Here is a 22,148-nt window from a genome sequence, read left to right on the forward strand (position 1 = left end):
ACACAAAGTGTAAATACTGCACATTTTCTACAGTTGAATTGCATGTGGAAATTCTTCAGCATTTATAGTAGCTGCAAAGTGGATGTGATAAAATCTTGTGTCTTTGCCGTGGAAACATAGAATGCGTCGGCAGATAAGAACCATTTAGCCCATCTAGTCTGCCCAATATACTGAATACTATGAAATGCCCTTGTCCCTATCTTATATGAAGGATGGCCTTATGCCTATCCCATGCATGCTTAAACTCCTTCACTGTATTTGCAGCTACCACTTCTGCAGGAAGGCTATTCCATGCATCCACTACTCTCTCAGTAAAGTAATACTTCCTGATATTACTTTTAAACCTTTGCCCATCTAATTTAAAACTATGTCCTCTTGTAGCAGTTTTTCTTCTTTTAAATATTATCTCCTCTTTTACCTTGTTGATTACCTTTATGTATTTAAAAGTTTCTATCATATCCCCTCTGTCTCGTTTTTTCTTTCAAGCTTTACATGTTAAGCTCCTTTAATCTTTCCTGGTAAGTTTTATCCTGCAATCCATGTACTAGTAGCTCTTCTCTGAACTCTCTCCAAAGTATCAATATCCTTCTGGAGATGTGGTCTCCAGTACTGAGCACAATACTCCAAATGAGGTCTCACTAGTGCTCTGTAGAGCGGCATGAGCACCTCCCGCTTTCTACTGGTAATGCACCTATACACCCAAGCATTCTGCTAGCATTTCCTGCTGCTCTGTGACATTGTCTGCCTAGCTTTAAGTCTTCTGAAATAATGACCCCTAAATCCCTTTCCTCAGATACTGAGGTTAGGACTGTATCACTGATTTTATATTCTGCTTTTGGGTTTTTACACCCCAGGTGCATTATTTTGCACTTATCCACATTACATTTTAGTTGCCAGAGTTTTGACCATTCCTCTAGTTTTCCTAAATCCTTTTCTATTTGGTGTATCCCTCCAGGAACATCAACCCTGTTTCAAATCTTTGTGTCATCAGCAAAAAGACACACCTTACCATCGAGGCCTTCTGCAATTTCGCTGATAAAGATATTAAACAATATGGGTCCCAGAACAGATCCCTGAGGTACCCCACTGGTAACACGACCTTGGTCTGAATATACTCCATTGACTACAACTCTGTTGTCTGTCCCTCAGCCACTGCCTTATCCATTCAACAATATGGAAGTCCAAGCACAGACTGCAATTTATTGATAAACCTTCTATGTGGGACAGTATCAAAAGCCTTACTAAAGTCCAGATAAGCGATGTCTACTGCACCTCCTCCATCTATTATTTTAGTCACCCAATCAAAAAAATCTATAGGATTAGTTTGACATGATCTCCCTACAAGCAAGCATATTGGAGTGCCTTATAACATGATATGTGGTGCAGATTTTACATCCACAGCATACTAATTTATTTTTATGGAAAATTGGCCATGGATTTCAGTTGTTGAAATATGCAACAAATACACACAACAAATTTTCCACGTAGGATTTGCTACGTGTGGTCATAGCCTATGTTCCCAGTCAGTTAATTTGCACCCTCCCATCTTTTAATGAAACATGCCGCTCAGCTAATAATATCTCTTTAAAGGGGGTTATCTAGTTTTCTGATACTCATGACCTATAGATCATCAATATCAAATTGCCGGGTTTCCGACTCCCAGCACCCCCGTCAATCAGCTTCCTCTTCAATGTTTACCTGCAAGCTGTATTACATTTAGAAAAGGCGATGGATGCACCAAAGTTATAGAAGGCTTGCTCAGTTGCCTTACATTACAAACAGTTGTTGCTCATCTGTGTACCAAACTTTGCTACTTGACGTATTAAAAACTGTTGCTGCTTATCAGTTTACCAAACTTGGACTGGTATTTGACTATGCCTGCCTGCTAAACACCAATCAGTCAGATTGCTATGTCCACTGGACTCCGAGACCATTTCAAGACCTGACAATTCCATTTATCAGGTGAGCAATCATGACACCCAATAACTGGGGATGCACCACTGATAATCTACATCAGTTTAAAGGGTTTGCATGAAATATAAAACATTACAATGTGACCAAAACGTAGACACAAATTTGTCAATATGCTTGCTTGTAGGATTCCACTTCTGTTCCTGTCCCCTGCTGCATTTCTTTTACGTCCCCACAGACATACTCCAGAATCATGTGGAAAACTTTCCCAGATAAGTAAAGGATGTTATAGTCACAAAAGGTGGTCCAACTCCATAACACCTATAGTTCTGGAACAGGCTGTTCAACCTCATGTAGGTACTACAAATGAGTCCTTTCCTACATTTCATCTTTAAAAGAGATATCCTGAGATGAGTGGATGAGATAACTAGCTTTAAATAAAGTTTGCGTTACTTAGATCTGATAAAATAACCCAATATTTTTTTTCAGAGCTGGTAATCTCACACTACTTATCTCTAGATATAACAAGTTACATGTAAACGTAAGGAAGGAGACATATGATGGTTAGGCGTCCACATACCTATGGGCATATAGTGAAAATAGAGAGCTCAAAGTGTATCTGCAATCTTCATGTTTATCATAGTGGTTCTCTCACAAGCGGACCCGAACGCTTCCGTCCAGCCCTAATGCATTCTGAGTGGTTGCGGATCCGCTCAGAATGCATCAGTCTGGCAGCGTTCGGGTGTCCGCCTGGCCGAGCGGAGGCAAACGGATCCGTCCAGACTTACAATGTAAGTCAATGGGGACGGATCCGTTTGAATATGACACACTATGGCTCAATTTTCAAACGGATCCGTCCCCCATTGACTTTCAATGTAAAGTCTGGACGGATCCGTCTGAGGCTACTTTGACACTTTGAATTTTTTTTACAATATAATGCAGACGGATCCGTTCTGAACGCAAGTGTGAAAGTAGCCTTAGCCACCTGCTGCATACCGTTTAGTTCCCCTTATAATGTATAACTTTGTGTAAGATTATAACATTCATTTTATGCATCCTCAGACTGAATCTGGGGTTTACATGCCTGTGTTGCAGGAACATCCTGTGACTGGATAGTTTATCCTTATGTATTTTACGCTGACTTGTAATATTTTCAGAGCTTCATTGTCTAGGGTTGATTTCTTCGACTTTACAGGCTTCTTAATTTTTTTTTACTGTTGTGATGTCATTGCAAAACAAACCCAGTCAACAGAAGTACAGTGTTCCTACAAGTTTGTTTGGTCTTTGCATGCGAACCGCAAATGGACAATTGTTTTACCCTTCAAAAAATTTAGGGTAATGCATCTGTGCCCATGCTGCGGACTGCAAATTGTGGTCTGCAATGCACAAGCACCAGCCGTGCACACTCCATGGTGCGGACGCGGACCCATTGACTTGAATGGGTCCACGATCTGCAAGATATGGAAAAAGATAGGACATGTCAGTGAATGCCAATGAGATTTCCTAAAAGTACAACGATGCAGATTTGCCAACTGAAAATCCACAAAGGCAATCCGTAGCGTTTCTGCCATGTGTGAACGTAGCCTTAAGTGAACACTTGAGGCAAATCTGATTGTCAGTATGGGATCTGCGTCTCCACTGCAGGGTGGCAGATCGCTGTCTACACATCGCAGCACTATGGGTCCCAGTACTGGCTTACCTTGTAGGAGACGCAGGTGCCCGCCAGCATACGTCCTCTATGCCAGGTGTCATCTGATGTGCTATAGCACGCACCTCTCCCTTTCTTATAGGAGTAGGCAGCTGGTTCCGGATTACCATCCCCACCCGGAGGCGGGACTATTTTGTATTTAAGGCAGCTTCACTCATCATGAAGTGCCCAAGCGTGGTTGTTGTACCTCTTGACTCCCGCTGAAGCATCCCACTGTGTCTGTTTATTGGATTTCCTGGATTCTGACCTCCGCTTCATTTGACTACGCATCTTCCTGCCATCTGTTTATTGGATCACCTGGATTATAGACCTCTGCACTGCCTGACTAAGCGTCTGCCCATCTCCTCCTATAAGTCTGCCTGGATCCAGACCCTGCACTGCCTGACAACGAGACTGCTTATATCTGCACTGCCTCACTACGCATCTGCCCATCTCCTCCTGTAAGTCTGCCTGGATCCAGACCCTGCACTGCCTGACAACGAGACTGCTTATATCTGCACTGCCTGACTACGCATCTGCCCATCTCCTCCTGTAAGTCTGCCTGGATCCTGACCCTGCACTGCCTATGAGACTGCTTATATCTGCATGCTATATTGCTCTGAACTTTGTGTTGCCTGTATCTGTCAAGTGACTTTTGAATACTGTCTGCCAGTACAGACCATCTGTTCCTTTATTCTGCCTTTGTTGGACTCTGTTCACACTACTGCAGGTAGCTGCATTCAAGGTAACAGGTACAGACACCAAGGTCCTGACTCTGAGAGTCAGCAATATTGGACAAATTGCCAGTCCTCTATCAGCTGACACAGAGGATCCACACTGATCTGGTCTTAACACTGATACATTGAGTTATCCCTAGGGCTGGGCCTGGGGGCCTGGTCCATGACACAGGGAATTTGTATTTGGCGTTTATGGAATGACTGTATCATACACAAAATCCTCAAGTGTTGCACCACCTCCTCAAGCATAACACAATGGGGGAGAAGAGCTGCCTTAGTTGGCCATCGCAACCAACCAGATTCCACCTTTTATTTTTTTTACAGCTCCTTTGGAAAACAAAAGGCAGAATCTGATTGGTTGCTATGGGCAACTAAGCCAGTTTTTCTTTACACCAGTTTGATAAATCTCCTCCAATACAATGTACACATTTTGGTCTAACTATTCAGATAATAGCTTATTTGTAATATTTGGCTACTTTGGTAGCTGGCTCAAGTGCTACTGTAGCAACCTTAGTGCTGATGACAGGACCTACAATGGACCTTCTGGATTATCTTCATCCATAAATCTACAATATTGTGTATCATATGGCATTTTATTATTTGCATCTGATGAACATTATTTTTTTCCCCAAAAATTTAAATGTGAACCATAAAACCACATGGTTGGTTGTCTAAATGAATCTAGTACCACAGTCATCACATACAGTCATTGTTTTTTTGTTTTTTCCCTAGTTGCTTCCCCAGTAAAATCTGCAAGTGCAATAATATAAAACCGTGAGTTAACTGTTTTCTAGCCTAGATGTACAGTACAGACCAAAAGTTTGGACACACCTTCTCATTCAAGTTTTCTTTATTTTCATGACTATGAAAATTGTAGATTCACACTGAAGGCATCAAAACTATGAATTAACACATGTGGAATTATATACATAACAAACAAGTTTGAAACAACTGAAAATATGTCATATTCTAGGTTCTTCAAAGTAGCCACCTTTTGCTTTGATTACTACTTTGCACACTCTTGGCATTCTCTTGATGAGCTTCAAGAGGTAGTGACCTGAAATGGTTTTCACTTCACAGGTGTGCCCTGTCAGGTTTAATAAGTGAGATTTCTTGCCTTATAAATGGATAAATGGGGTTGGGACCATCTGTTGCGTTGAGGAGAAGTTAGGTGGATACACAGCTGATAGTCCTACTGAATAGACTGTTAGAATTTGTATTATGGCAAGAAAAAAGCAGCTAAGTATAGAAAAACGAGTGGCCATCATTACTTTAAGAAATGAAGGTCAGTCAGTCAGCCGAAAAATTGGGAAAACTTTGAAAGTAAGGGCTATTTCACCATGAAGGAGAGTGATGGGGTGCTGCGCCAGATGACCTGGCCTCCACAGTCACCGGACCTGAACCCAATCGAGATGGTTTGGGGTGAGCTGGACCGCAGAGTGAAGGCAAAAGGGCGAACAAGTACTAAGCATCTCTGGGAAGTCCTTCAAGACTGTTGGAAGATCATTTCAGGTGACTACCTCTTGAAGCTCATCAAGAGAATGCCAAGAGTGTGCAAAGCAGTAATCAAAGCAAAAGGTGGCTACTTTGAAGAACCTAGAATATGACATATTTCCAGTTGTTTCACACTTGTTTGTTATGTATATAATTCCACATGTGTTAATTCATAGTTTTGATGCCTTCATAGTCATGAAAATAAAGAAAACTCTTTGAATGAGAAGGTGTGTCCAAACTTTTGGTCAGTACTGTATGTGTGTGTATATTATATGTATATAATATATATATATATATATATATATATATCTCTTTTTTTACTTCATTTAATTTTTATGAATGGAGAGAAGTATTTCTGAAATATAATTAGTCTTGTTGTCATCTTCATTTCTCAGAAATGTTTACAGCAAACACAAAATACAATCCACAATTAATGAAAAACAGGCACAGGGAGTTTAGCTATATACATTTATATTTTGTACTTAATTTTTAAAACTTAGATAGATTTTATTATTCCTGTTGTAAATGCATCACTTTAAATACACTTCTAAACACATAAAATCAAGTACTAAACTTTTTTTCTCCCGGCTACAAAAGACTTATTTCACAGTCACAAAAGAGGCTGGGACATTATTTCATTCATTTACATCCATTTGGTGCATAATACGACATTTACAAACAGACTTCATTTAAATTACAACCACCATCTACACTTTTGGTCAAGCAATGTAAAACATAACAGCAAATGGAATAAAAAGTATGAGTAAAGCAGTCCTACACAAGAATCCTTAAAATGCCACATGATAATTACAGTAAGAATTCTACATACTTATATGAAAAAGCAGGCCGGGAAAAAAAAGGGGAAATTTGCTGGATGTTTTTCCAGTGAAACAATGTTGCAATATCAAACAAACATCATATCCCACATACTTTTGGAACCCTTAAGGGGTATTCTCATCTGAAAAAATGGGGGCATATCGCTAGGATATGCACCCATTGTCTGATAGGTGCAGCTCCAGAACTGAGCAGGCAAAAGTGGTGGCTGGAGGACTCCGGTCCGGCCACCACCAAGAGCTCTCCCCATAGAAGTTAATGGTAGCACACAGTGCATGACGGGCCACCACTCTTATTCACTTCTATGGGTCCGAAGGGCGGCTGTGTATGTGCTTTTCCGGCACCATTCATTTCTATGGTGCTGCCGAAAATAGCCGAGGGTTGGGTAAGCTATTCCCGTCGGGCTCATAGAAGTGAATAGGAGTGGTTGCCTGTCATGCACTGTGTCTACCATTAACTTCTATGGGGAGAGCGCTTGGTCGTGGCCGGACCGGGGTCCTCCTCCAGCCACCACTTTGGCTTGCTCCGTTCTCGAGCCGCTGGGATCCGCACCTATCAGACAATGAGGGTATATCCTAGCGATATGCTCTCATTGTCTCAGATGAGAACTCCTTTAAGAGAGGTGAACTTGAACCAATTCAAGGATTTGACACCTTCTTGCTTAGAAACAGTAATTAGTACAAGAAAACAAGAACGTTGGCTGCTCATAAGATTTTAATACTCCTTCGCCTGTCTGTATGCATATTTTGTGCTTGTGGTTTTCCTTCCCAAACATTTAGATTAACGCACTTCTTAAGAAATGTGTTTTAGATGGTGTTCCAGTTTGCTGTAGTAACACTGTAATGTCTTGGGAAAAGGTTACAGTTTGGATAAAGTTTCTGTACAGTGTGATGTAACATGCTGAATGCATTAAATGAGTAATAAGAACAGAAAATGGAAATTCACTGAAGGGTCTGAAAACCAGCAGAATTCAACTATAGCTATATATTTCATGCCAAGGACAGCATCGGATCCTATCCTCTGAGACTTTCAGTTACAAAGATTTTCCTGATCTCTGACGAAGGGATTCTGGAACACCAAATATATGACAGCTACATGGAACCACGGGCACAGAGCCTAACAGTGATACAGTAGGCATGCAAATTTTATTTGTTCTACATAATGTCGCACTATGGCACTGTGACTGCTGTCACCTGATTGGGAGTAGCGCTACTGTAACCATCCCCAGACAGGGTGGACGGAGCTTTGAAGTTCCAGTGTCTGTATCCGGCACCTGATCAGCTGGGTTTCTGGGAGTGAGACCCCTGCCGTTCTAATACTGATGACCTATCCTAAGGATAAATCAACTGCTTAGTCCTGGAGAAACCCTTTAAAGGGGGTTTCCAGGATCCCAATATTAATGACCTCTACTCATTATAGATAATCATTATCGGTAGAATATGACTTCTGACCCCTTGGACCAGCTGTTTCAAAAGGCAGCTTCTTCTTAAGCTCATGATGTCACATCCATTGTTTAGATAGCCTTTATATAGCTCTATCCCATTCAAGTGAATGGGATTGAGCTGCAATACCAAGCAAAGCCCCTATTAAGCGCTGTGCTTCGAATAGAAAGAAGAGGCTGCAAACAGTTGATCAGTGGGGGTGTTGGGATTGGGTTCCCCACTGCATCAGAAGCTGATGACCTATCCTGAGGATAGGTCCACAATATTTATTTCCTAAAATACCTATTTAACAGTTATCAAATGCTGTGAAAGTTGCAATAAAAATAATAAAAAATAATAATAAAATGCTCTGTTGCACAATAATTTTATCTGTGGATGGAAAGCATTTCTTTTCAGTTTCTTACTATATAGACTTGCTGTAACATATTAGTATAAGTACAACCTTTTCTACTGCTGACTTCTCAGTTCTTCAATGGCTAGCCTAAAATCTTCTCTAAAAGAGCAATAAATAAAGCAGTACAATCTACATATTAGTAATTCTATCAGTATACTATATTACTGTATTGTACACAGATCAGTCATAACATTAAACCCTCCTCTTAGTAACGCCTGTTTCCCATGGAGCATCTTCTCTTATAACTCTGCATTTTAAATAAATTGAAAACTGGGTGTTACTATTTCTCTTGTAAAATGGATGTGTCTGGCACACTCTGGGTGCCCTAGAGTCACTTATGCATGTGCAGATTAAAGCTAGTCCGTCTGGTCCAATCCCACAATAAAGCTAATGTAGCATAAATTGCTATGAAAGAAAGATATCAGAGCACCAAGTGCAAACAAAATGCAAAGATGCAACAGATGTAAGATTTAAGATTTAAGATATATGCAAACAGGTAATATTTATATTATTTTAAATAGCATAGTTGCTATACTTTGAGGTTCTTGGCTCACATTTTGATCAAATGGCAACCTCACTCATGTATGGAGCTGCATTGCTGCAGACTAGTCAGAGTGCCTATGTTGACCTCCAGAGTGCCTATGTCTACCGCCAAAAGATTGGGCATCTACTGCCTAGATTGGGCAGCTGAAATTAGGAACTAAACTGGAGCAAGGAGCAATGGATGTGGGTGGCTTGGTCTCATGAATTGTGCTTTCTTTCACATTATGCTTATGTAGCTTAACTGGAGAAGAGATGGCACCAGGATACAATATAAGATGAAGGCAATTTGGCAGAGGCAGTGTGATGTTCTGGGCAATGTTCTGCTAGGGAACCATGGGTCTTAGTAATCGTGTGGATGTCACTTTGACACAAACCACTTACCTAAACATTGTGGCAGACCAAGTACACACCTTCAAGGCAATAGTATACCCTAAGGAGGACCCACCTCATAACATACTGAACTGAAATGACCCCCTCAGAGGTCTTGTGGAGTCCATGTCTTGATGGGTCAGAGGACCTACACAATATTAGGTAGGTGGTTTTAACAGCTGGTGTACTGCATATCTTAAAACTCAATCCCTTGCATTGAGTACTAATAGTACTAATTAGCAGTAATAGTCGCAGCCACTGCCTGAAAGTGCCTCAAGCATTTTTTAAAAGGTAAAAAAATAGCAGCTCTACTAATCAATATATACATATCGATCAATGATCAATTCCATGCCATGCAAAATCAGATGAATGTTTGCTGTGAATGGAAGGCAGTTTGTAAGAAATAATATTATAAGAGAAGAGAAGGCTGAGGAATCAGACTGGAAATGGGTGGAAGAGACAATCAGTGCCAGAATACAAAAGATACTTGTGCTCTGCTGCTCCACATAAATCACGAACAAGACAATGCGTTTTAGAACATTACAAAAGGGACATAAAAAGCCTCACCCTAATTCCAACAAGACAAGCCAGTCTTTCGAACTTGAATGCATTTCACTAATGTGTTTCGAAATTAAATTCCAAGAAATTCTTGGAATTTATTATGCAGCTGGTTTAAACATGTAGATTATATAATCTTTTAGAAGAGGAAATGTAAAACATACATTAAATCTAGGTTAGGGGTAGATTCGGTAAAACTGGAATTTCTTTTAACTCAGCATTGGCAACATTAAAAAGAACTACGGTATTTGTTTCTGGTGCAGATACCTCGGTTCACTATTAAAAATGGCCAAAAATGATTAGTTGATGTTACACCAAATTTAGGTAATGACATTATTTGTAGGAATTTGTGTGACGGAGCTGTGAGGTGTGTTATTTCATTTAATTGATCTGAAATCTTGAGATACATTAATTATATCAAATACGACAAATGAGTATTGGTACTAGTACAGTAATGAAGGAAGGAAAAATAAATTCCGACTAGAAACCAACATAGACTTGGTCAAATAGCACCTTCCAGTCAACTGGTAAGTCACTGCATATGCCATAGTATATATAATATTAACCTACAGAATGTGGGCAATTTGTATATATGATACTGCCCTCCTCCAGAGTATAAAATGCACATTCTGCTATCAGTTAGTAATCCACTAGTAGTCTTTTGTTTAAATTATATATGTAGCTGAATTTACAGTACATGAGAACTGTTTATATCCAGCCTTTAATCTGAGCACTTACTGTAACAATTGCAATATATCATCTAACTTGGGTCTGTATTCCAAGCCATACAGCCTCGGACGGTAAAGGAGACTATACATATTAGCCTAAATCTTATCAAAACAGACCATTTCCACCAATACGACTGTTAATTGGGTAAATTGTACAACAAACAATCATTTTAGATGACAGTTCATCACTGTCTGGAAAGAAGATGGGCAGGTTTACACATACAATCTTTCCATGAAGAATGTTCTGGCATAAGGATTTTTGTTTTCTGACCCCTACAACAAATTTACCCGGTCCAAAGAAAAAAAATTCTGTGGCCTGGAAATGTGATGCCCCGTTCGTTGTCACATACACCACTGCAGCCATTTAATGGCCTCAGCAGTCACATGCTGTTTGGAGACACGTCACCTCTGGGGTCAGTCAGTGAGTGGCTGTAGTGGAGCACATCACCGAAGAGAGGACATCACACTTCTGGTCCTCAAGGGACCAGAAGCAGTAGAGAAGGCACCTTTAGATATAGATCACAGCACCAGTGAATAGTTAAGTGGCTTTTTTTTTTTTCCCTTTAGGCTGGGCACTTTCGGGGCCATAAGTAATACTGCTGTGGGCTTGGACAACCCCCATAAGGAAGTATTTAGGAGATAAATACATTACTAGTTACAAAATGGAAGAACAACTGGATGCAAAAGAAAAGCGATGAGTATTGATGAAATACTGCTTACCGTAATCTGTCACAAGAATTCAATTTATCTGGTGCCAGAGATATATTGAGTGCAATATAAATCTAATGTGATTATCTATCCTGTCCAGGCTGAAGCTAAACTTGGCTTCAATAATACCATCAAGAATCCGTGAGCTTGATGACACATTTATGTCCTCTGAATGACTCTGATATTATCAGCTCGTATGTGAACATTAAATGGCTTTCTCGGTATGGTATGGATACATGAAGATGAAAATGAAGCAACTACAATCTTCAAACCTGAAGTAGCATGCAGCATTAATAAATTCCTTAGGCACAAACAGATGGGGGTTGTAAGGTCTTATGTAACACATAGTTGGTGGGTATGGAGGGATCTAATATCTGTTAGAAATACCAAACACTACTTATATGATTCTTCATATCAAGACACGCTAGGGACTATTAACCTGATGCCACATGTAACAGTCCATAGTGTCATTTATAACTATAAATGTCAGACGCACTCTCTAATGACAGCATTCAGTGGAGCCACATAGCTGCAATGTAGCAACTGTTCTCCAGTGCTTCTGGACTTCACATAAAGCAAAAAAAACTCCAGTTAATAGATTCTAAAAATAAAGACCACATTCACAAAAGGTTGTAGACCCAAGTGGTTAATTGTAAGCTCTAGGTACAGAATGATGGGTGTAGTAGTCATCCTCCTCTATTAAAATGCATGTACCCTAAAACTGGTTTTTAGGAATGGAAGCACTAATGGTTCCTGGTTGAAAGACAAATAAACCTTACTACGTGAACCACATTATAAATACGAATCTAATTACAACATTCTGTCAGCTCAGATTATGAACTGCCCAATGTCCATGCTGCACGCTAGGGTGGAAGTGTAGAAAATCACAATCATCTCGCTAGTTTCTAAGTTACATGCTGCATATGGAAACCTGGGACACTGAGCACATGTGAATTTATTCCAGCAGATACAATGGACATTGGGCAAGACATGCTACTGGGTTCTCTGAACGAGTTCTCCAACGATGTACGGCGACCTCCTTTTATCTTACGGACAACCAATATTTTTACTAACTGGAAAATAAAGAAGGTATGAGATATGGCTATAGCTCAGATACACATTAGCAGCATTACTGTAAACATGATAATTACAAGCTTCAAAAAAATGCATCTACTTTATAATATGGACACTGGCCTATTTTTGGACTGTCAATGAATTTATGGACGGTTGGCAATCCTGTTAAAAACATACAGAAACCAAGTCTAAAAGCACCTGGTAAATGCCGATTTATAAGTAAAGGTACACTTGTAGGAGATGTCTAGATGGATTAACCTCATACACTTCACCATCCAAATGTTGAAGATATGCCCCCATTGTCTGATAAGTGAGGATCCCACCTCTGGGACCTTGCACCTATTTCGTAAATGCAGCCGGCAAAGTGAAGCAGGGCGCACCGTGCATGAGCAGCTACCCTCCATCCAGTTCTATGGGGCCGCTGAAAAAAGGCTATTTCCATCGGCCCCATAGAAATGAATGGGAGCGGAGGCCGCGCAAGCGTGGCGCGCTCCCATTCATATCTATGGGGAGAGCAATTGGTGGTGGCCGGACTGGGGAAACCTGGGGTCTTCCAGCCACCACTTTGCAGGCCACGTTCTCGATCAGACAATGGGGGCATATCCTAGCGATATGCCACCATTGTCTCAGATGGGAATATCCCTTTAATGTTTCCCAGACTAAGTAAATGTACTAATATAAACTTTCCTCCCTGCTGCTTCCAGCATTGCACTCCACTCCTGCAGCACTAACGCCATCTTCCCGGCTGCAGCGGTGGTCTCTCATACACCAGGTCACTGTGCATCCAATTACTGGTGATTGGCTGCAGTCAACGGGATGTCACTGCTGCAGTAAAGAGAGCAGACATCGCCAGGAAAGAAAAAGTATCACTTAGTTTGTTAGTTTAGTACAGTTGCTGGCATTGGGAAATATTTAATTTAACTGACAGTATTTTAATGTTAAAAATTATGTGGCAGCATAAGGAAACTAAAACAAGGTTTTGATCTTTATGCTGGTTTCACACATTATTTTTTGGGGAAAAAAGCCACTGCAATTTTTGATACAGCTTTTTGAGCCAATGCTGGAGATGGATCCAGTGGGAGAATAAATATTAGCTTTTTTTTCTCATTTTGTTTAATCCACTTATGGCTCTGACTACGTGTGTCAAAACACCCTAAGACTACCTGTACACGGGTGCAGGTAGACTAGCAGAAATTCCGCATTAATTCCTGTGCGTTTCCGCACAAAATCTGCATATGTTACCTGTGGATTTTGTTGCGGATTTGATGCGGTTTTTCCACAGATCTCACCCTTCCATTGAAAAGGGTAAAATTGCACAATTGACATGCTGTGGATTTCAAAATCCACACAGCAGGTCAACTTCCGCACGGAAGAAGAAAGCAAAGCGTACATGAGATTTGTCTAATCTTATTCACATTGCTGGTTCTGTATTTTTTTCTACATGAGAATCTGCGCAGAAAAAAACATGCGTAATCTGCAACGTGTGCAGGTAGCTTTAGGGTACAGTGACAGAGCAATACAAATTCTGCAGTGGATTTTCCCATGATGCGGATTTCTTGCACATTATATAGCAAATTTCACCCTAAGCTTTGCAAAGGGTGAAATCTAATGGTGGAAATCGGCAGCATAAATTTACATGGTGCACACTTAAAATCCATCCGCACATCACTTTCCACCTGAGATTTGTGGCACGTGGATGAGATTTATTATTTTTATTTTTTTTTGCAATCTCATCCACTTCGCTGCTACTGTAAGATGCTACTAAAAGTCACAATTCTGCAGTGGAAAATCCACATTTGGACGTACCCTTAGAGTACAACACAAGACATAACACATTAGCAGCATTACATATGCTCTGAGGTCCAAATGCACAATAAGGTGATTGTGCAATGCCTTATTTCAGTAGTGATATTGACAACATGTTAACAGTACATAATAACATAACATTCCCTGCACTTGTAGCCGATTCCTTCATGTCAGTTTATTGCTGTGTATCAATGGGATGACGTACACAGAGATGTCATCTCCTGAGCCCAGCCTGTCATTTGATATCCTCCAACCTCTGTCTTTCAGGACACCTCTAGCACGCATCACCAGATCCTGAGCAGCTAGCGTGTACCTGCCAAAAGAGAGGACCATAAATTATAGAACACTTTCCTGCAGATAAATATTACTGCTATGACTTTCTGGGACCTTTGCCTTGTATTGATCATATAAGCACTTAGAGTGGATTAAAGACAAGATCATTTATTATTTAATAATGGTTTCTACATTCTGTAGGCTCTTTTGTGAATAAACCTCTAGAAGAAAAAAAAAAAGCCCAGCATTTGATTTACTTAAAAGAGCAATTTTATTTCAATATGAAGCTACTTGTGATGTGTAAAGCTGGCCGTCTGTAGGCAGGAGCCACAATGATGAGGACCACGAACTTTGCTAATTGTGAGGGTACAGTGGGTCAGACCCACACTGATCTGACATGTATGGCCATTCCTAAAGATAGATCATCTAAGGAACCAACATCAGGTGAAAAATGGGCAGTTAATGGACAAAGCAAAATCTATCTCTATAAAATGTTAAACATGGATATTTGCCAGGCATAATCCATGATTTTGCTGACAACTCTATCTGACATATTTTACTTACATCTTTGTAGAGAAGGCTAAGGCTTTCTATGGGTTATAACAAATATGTTTAATACAGAATAAATGTGGTATGTACAAAGATCAGGCATAACATTCAAACTAATACTCTGTAGTTCCTCCTTGTACTACCAAAGCAGCTCTGACCCGTTGAGGCATGGACTCCACAAGACCTCTGAAGCTGCCTTGTAGTATCAGGCACCAAGACATTGGCAGCAGATACTTTAAGTCCTGTAAATTGTGAGATGCGTCTGTCATGGATCAAACTTGTTTTCCAGCATATCCCACAGATGCTTGAATAGATTGAGATATGGGTAAATGAATGTTCCTCAAACCATTCCTCAATAATGTATGCAGTGTGGAAGGGCACATTATCCTGCTGAAAGAAGCCACTGACATTAGGAAATACTGTTGTAAATAGAGTTGTGAAATTGGTTTAGGTAGGTGGTTCATGTTAAAGTAACATCCAGATGAATGCCACAACCCATGGGTTCCTAGCAGAACATTGCCAGAGCATCACACTATGTCTGGTGTCCTGTCCTGCATCCATTGTGCAATTCTGAGCTCATGTGCCAACTGTAGGCACATTCAAAGGCGGAAGAGTCAGCATGGGCAGTCTGACTAGTATGCACTGTCTCTACTGACACCGTTCTAAAATGGCCAGCATTAGCGCTTTCAGCAGTTTGTGCTATAGTAGTTCTTCTGTGGGATTGAACCAGTTTGGCTAGCCTTTGCTTCCCACGTGCATCCATAAACCTTGGGTTCCCATAACTTTGAAGAAAGTTCACTGGTGGTCCTTCCTTGGACAACTTTTGGTAGGTACTAACTGATGCATACTGGGAACACTCCAAAAGACCTGTAATTTTGGAAATATTTTCTGCTGTTGTCTAGACATCACATTTTGGCCCTTGTCAAATTCGTTCAGATCATTGTGTTTGCACGTTCTTCTTGCTTCCAACACGTCAACCTCTAGAACTGCTGTTCCCTTGCCACCTAATATATCCTACCACTTGACAGATGCAATTGTCCCAAGATAATCTATATTATTTACTTCCCACATCAGTGTTTTTAATGTTATGACCGATTGGTGTATAATACAAATTGCTCTGCACCCTGGGGCACGGCTTCCCAATCTGTATGCAAGTACTGAACAGAACGTTTTCCCGCCAAAAACATATGATATTCTAAAACAACAGGTAATGAATGTAGAGCAGGCATGCTCAACCTGCGGCCTCCCAGCTTTTGTAAAACTACAACTCCCATCATGCCCTACTGTAGGCTGATAGCTGTAGGTTGTCCAGGCATGCTGGGAGTTGTAATTTTACAACAGCTGGAGGGCCGCAGGTTGGGCATCCCTGATGTAGAGTATAGGTTTTGAAAGGTTAATAGAAAATACTCGATAAGGCACATCAGATGTATGCATAATTATACATAAAATGCTATCAATCACTGATAACCTCTCCCTCCTGTACAGATAGCTGTTCACAGGAGGTGGAAAAAGCAAACTTGTATGTAAATAATAAAAATATAGGTTTTACTGAATCTGTTCCCACAAAAAATATATATCAATCTGCTCAGCTTCTCCTGCTCTGCTATAGCATGGCTAAACAATGTACTGCAAGTCTAAGGAAACTTTCACACTAGCGTTTACGTTTTCCGGTATTAAGATCTGTCATAGGGGCTCAATACCGGAAAAAAACGCTTCCGTTTTGTCCCCATTCATTGTTAATGGGGACAAAACTGAACTGAATAGAACAGAATGCTCCAAAATGCATTCTGTTACGTTTAGTTGTGTTCCCAGATAAGAGAGCAAACCGCATCATATACTTTGCTTTCCGTCCTGGGATTCGGAACAAGACGGATCCGGCATTACCCCCAATGCAAGTCAATGGGGACGAATCCATTGACTTTCAATGGAGTTAATGACGGATCCGTCTTGGCTATGTTAAAGATAATACAACCGGATCCGTTCATAACAGATGCAGATGGTTATATTATCAGTAACAGAAGCATTTTTGCTGGACCCTGCCGGAGCCAGTAAAAACGCTGGTGTGAAAGTACCCTAAGAGGCATTGCTTTGCTTGCCAACTGGCCATTACATGACAAGATTGTGCATCTCCTAACCATTATCATGCTTGTTGTGTATATAGTACTTATCTTATTCTGCATTATAAATAATAATTATAAAGTAGAACAACCCATACACACCTTTGAGGGTCATCTGGATCGCAGCAAGCCAGAAAATTTGTAACGGCTTCAGACACTTCTTCATTTAATAAGACATCCCAGAGGCCATCTGTGGCCAAAACCAGCACATCATCTGCACCATGTTCATATTGCAAAAGATCATAAACTCGTACCTATAGTAAAACAAAATCAACATATCAATGTAAAAAAAAAGAAACTGTTAACGTGTGAATGTGGTCTTATATATGTCTGATACCTCCATGTTATGATACAATAACACAAGTCCATGCAGAGGTCATCAGGAGACCTGGTCTAAACAAACGTACAAAGTAATCTTAACCGGTTTTTGGGTTCTGGGAAATAAGGTTGAATACACTAAAGTGTGCTTCCAGGTAAGAAGGACAGGATAGGGGATAACTATTAGATCGGTGGGGGTCCTACTGCAGGGACCCCTACCGATCACGAAAACTCCCACAGAAATGAATAGAGTGGCCGTGCGCATGTGCGACCGGCCGCTCCGGTCATTTCAGGGGAGCTGCAGGGGGTACGGGGCCCCGTTCTTCTGATCAGTGGGGGTCCTGCTGCCGGGATCCTGTGGATAGGGCATAACTTTAACCAACCGAAATACCCCTTTAAATATTTAACACACTGACTAGTGGACTTTACACAATCCAGAGACTGTCTCTGGCCTGTTCCGCACATCGTTCAGTTTCTAAATGAATCTTTTGTTGAACATCCCCACTAAGTATCCTCTGGGCTGGCATTCCAGCTGTCATTGCGCAGTACTTTAATTCCCTTCTAAACCTTACAGCCATCAGACAGTGCTTGCATAGCACTTTAATTAACCTAAGGAACAGCAGTAATTTAAAAGAAGCATGACGGCTTTAGCAAAGGCAGCCAAGGGAAAATTATATTCAGTATCACAATTTGGAAATAGAACGCCTGGTCAGACATGCTGGTTAATCCTTTCAATTCAGCAATGCATCTGTGGTCCACAAACTCGTCTAAACATGTACTGTGTTTGGCAGAAGAGGACGGCTGGGATTTAATATGTTTTAATATGCTTCTTTGCATTCTTCACTCTCTGCAAGGAGGGAATGTTTATAATATAGACCCGTTTTCTTCTTCCACGTTTTCAGATGTTTGCCTGAAATGCAGAGTTCCTGGAATCCTTGTATTTGTTTTTTATTTAATGTCACAATTTAACATTTAAGGGATAGCACAGAGGCTTTCCCAATTTTTTTGACACTACCAAGAAACAAACATGCAGTGCGCAGTAAAATCATTAGTCGTGCTTGTATGCTTTCATGTATTAAATGAAGAGGACAACAATTGGGATATTCTGGTAATAAAACATAGTCACTGAATCACCTGAAAGATCCCGTGCCAGCGCCCAAGTTCTCCTGACACGGTTGCAGCCAATCACTGGTCTCAGCGGTACACTGAAAAGGCCAATGATTGGCTGCAGTAGGCATGTGTTGTTGACAAGATGGCACTATTGCAACCGGATCAACAGAGCCTGGCTAGGAGAACCAGAGTGGCAGCTCAGCATCTGCTAAGTAAACGAACGTCTATTTGTTATTGCAGGCATATCCCAAGTGTTGTCCAGTTTCTTCCTGAAACCGGGCAACTCCTGTAAAAATACATTTGGCCTCTTTCTCCCATATTTGTAACATTAAACACTTTCTAAATTTGCAAAAACTGGTTCTTTTTTTTATAATCTACATACTTTCTGAAATATGTTTACATTCCTTAGCAGAGCAGCCAGTTATTTGCACGCTTTTATAGCTAAGTGTTATGTGAATGAATGAGAGAAGCGGCAGCAGGACTCCTCACAAAAGTAGAGACAGGGAGGTAGCAGTATCTGCCACGACTATACTTGCAGACACTGCAGTTAATGATGCACTACTACACCTAGCAAGGAGATCAAAAGATTAAACTTAAAAAGGGCCTGTCAGTAGCCCTGACCCATTTTAGTAAAAGGAAAGGACCATCTGTTCGGATGCTCAGACATCAATGCTACTTCCTTAAGACTCATATGCTGAAGAAGGTCACCCAGAAACTTGGATGCATTTTATTGGGATTTTATGTAATAGACTAACACAAAGTAGCAAGTACAGTCAGGTCCATAAATATTGGGACATGGACACAATTCTAACATTTTTGGCTCTATACACCACCACAATGGATTTGAAATGAAACTAACAAGATGTGCTTTAACTGCAGACTGTCATCTTTAAATTTGAGGGTATTTACATCCAAATCAGGTGAACGGTGTAGGAATTACAACAGTTTGCATATGTGCCTCCCACTTGTTAAGGGACCAAAAGTAATGGGACCATTGGCTTCTCAGCTGTTCAATGGCCAGGTGTGTGTTATTCCCTCATTATCCCAATTACAATGAGCAGATAAAAGGTCCAGAGTTCATTTCAAGTGTGCTATTTGCATTTGGAATCTGTTGCTGTCAACTCTCAAGATAAGATCCAAAGAGCTGTCACCATCAGTGAAGCAAGCCATCATTAGGCGGAAAAAACAAAACAAACCCATTAGAGAGCTAGCAAAAACATTAGGCGTGGCCAAAACAACAGTTTGGAACATTCTTAAAAAGAAGGAACACACCGGTGAGCTCAGCAACACCAAAAGACCCGGAAGACCACGGAAAACAACTGTGGTGATTGACCAAATAATTATTTTCCTGGTGAAGAAAAAACACCCTTCACAACAATCAAGAACACTCCAGGTGGTAGGTGTATGTGTGTCAAAGTTAACAATCAAGAGAAGACTTCACCAGAGTGAATACAGAGGGTTCACCACAAGATGTAAACCATTGGTGAGTCTCAAAAACAGGAAGGCCAGATTAGAGTTTGCCAAACGACATCTAAAAAAGCCTTCACAATTCTGGAACAACATCCTATGAAGGATAAATTCTGAAGTGTTTCGGGCAATATTATCTGCTCATATTCAGCCAAATGCTTCAGAACTCATTGGACTGAGCTTCACAATGCAGATGGACAATGACCCGAAGCATACTGCTAAAGCAACCAAAGAGTTTTTTTAAGGGAAAGAAGTGGAATGTTATGCAATGGCCAAGTCAACCACCTGACCTGAATCTGATTGAACATGCATTTCCCTTGCTGAAGACAAAACTGAAGGGAAAATGCTCCAAGAACAGGCAGGAACTGAAGACAGTTGCAGTAGAGGCCTGGCAGAGCATCACAAGGGATGAAACCCAGCGTCTGGTGATGTCTATGCGTTCCAGACTTCAGGTTGTAATTGACTGCAAAGGATTTGCAACCAAGTATTAAAAAGTGAAAGTTCGATTTATGATTATTATTCTGTCCCATTACTTTTGGTCCCTTAACAAGTGGGAGGCACATATGCAAACTGTTGTAATTCCTATACCGTTCTCCATTTGGATGTAAATACCCTCAAATTAAAGCTGACAGTCTGCAGTTAAAGCACATCTTGTTCGTTTCATTTCAAATCTGTTGTGCCAGAGAGGGACATGACCTTTTATTCATACATCAGTAAAGGGCAGAAGGGATTTGAAGGCCATGCAATGTTTTTGGCCCAGTAATGTCATATGTCACTGCGTTAGGCGGTCCGGAGCACAATTCTAATATTTTTGGCTCTATACACCACGTATAGAGCCAAAAAATTTAGAATTGTGTCGATTTCCCAATATTTATGGACCTGACTGTATGTGTGAACTGAAAAGAAAATGATACATAGCTTTCAAAACTTTAATGCACACATTTGTATTCAGCCCCTTTGAGTCAATACTTTGTAGGATTACCTTTCTCTGCAATTACAGCTGCAAGTCTTTTGGGGCATGTTTCTACTAGCTTTGTACAACTAGAGGCTGAAACTTTTGCCCATGCTTCTTTGCAAAATACAGTCCTGATCAAAAGTTTAGGACCACTTGAAAAATGGCAAAAAATCATATTTAGCATGGCTGGATCTTAACAAGGTTCCAAGTAGAGCTTCAACATGCAACAAGAAGAAATGAGAGTGAGACAAAACATTTTTTGAGCATTCAATTTAATGAAAACAACGAATAAACTGAAACAGGCTGTTTTTCAGCTGATCAAAAGTTTAGGACCACGTGCCTTTAAAAGGCCAAATCTGTGCAAAGATGTGGATTCATAGTCATTTTCTGTCAGGTAGTCATATGTTGTGATGGCAAAGGCAAAAAAACTCTCCCTTTTTGAACGTGGTCGGGTTGTTGAACTGCATAAGCAGGGTCTCTCACAGCGCGCCATTGCTGCTGAGGTGGGACGCAGTAAGACATTTGGAATTTCTTAAATTCTTAAATGAGCCTGAGTGGAAGACCCAAAAAAATGTCATCAGCACTGAGCTGGAGGACCCAATTGGCTGTCCGTCAAGACACTGGACGATCCTCGACCCAAATTAAGGCCCTTACTGGTGCTGACTGCAGCCCCATAACCATCAGACGGCATCTGAGACTGAAGGGCTTAAAAAACAAAAAAAGTACTTGTATTGCCTCTTGCGAATGTGCATTGAGACAAAGTACCTGTACTATTTTTTCATTGATAAAAAATCAATAAAATAAACAATTAAATAAAAAAATAAAAAAAATAAAAAGTCTTCAAAGACCTCATCTCCTTGAACGCCACAGAACTGCTCGTTTGGACTTTGCAAGAGAGCACCAAACATGGGACATTCAAAGGTGGAAGAAAGTTTTATTCTCTGATGAGAAAAAAATTTAACCTTGATGGTCCTGATGGTTTCCAACGTTACTGGCATGACAAGCAGATCCCACCTGAGATATTTTCTACGCACCACAGTGGAGGGGGCGCCATAATGGTCTGGGGTGCTTTTT

The 22,148-nt window shown here is 40.6% G+C and overlaps 1 protein-coding gene across 2 annotated transcripts in view; it reads right to left on the reverse strand.

The window, feature by feature from the left end:
- PPM1H (protein phosphatase, Mg2+/Mn2+ dependent 1H) overlaps window positions 1-22,148 on the reverse strand; it is a 216,989-nt gene that overhangs the window by 1,996 nt on the left and 192,845 nt on the right. Inside the window, exons 9-10 of one of the 2 annotated variants that reach the window (XM_044280559.1) lie at window positions 17,327-17,478; window positions 6,284-14,598 (exon numbers count right to left, since the gene is read on the reverse strand). In XM_044280559.1, coding sequence (XP_044136494.1) covers window positions 14,451-14,598; window positions 17,327-17,478 — 300 coding nt within the window. In that variant the 3' untranslated portion in view covers window positions 6,284-14,450. Of the gene's footprint in view, window positions 1-6,283; window positions 14,599-17,326; window positions 17,479-22,148 lie in introns of those variants that run through there. The other variant, XM_044280560.1, reaches the window with a different exon arrangement.

The sequence above is a fragment of the Bufo gargarizans genome, chromosome 2 (genome assembly GCF_014858855.1).
Source record: "Bufo gargarizans isolate SCDJY-AF-19 chromosome 2, ASM1485885v1, whole genome shotgun sequence".
In the NCBI taxonomy this organism is placed as follows: domain Eukaryota; kingdom Metazoa; phylum Chordata; class Amphibia; order Anura; family Bufonidae; genus Bufo; species Bufo gargarizans.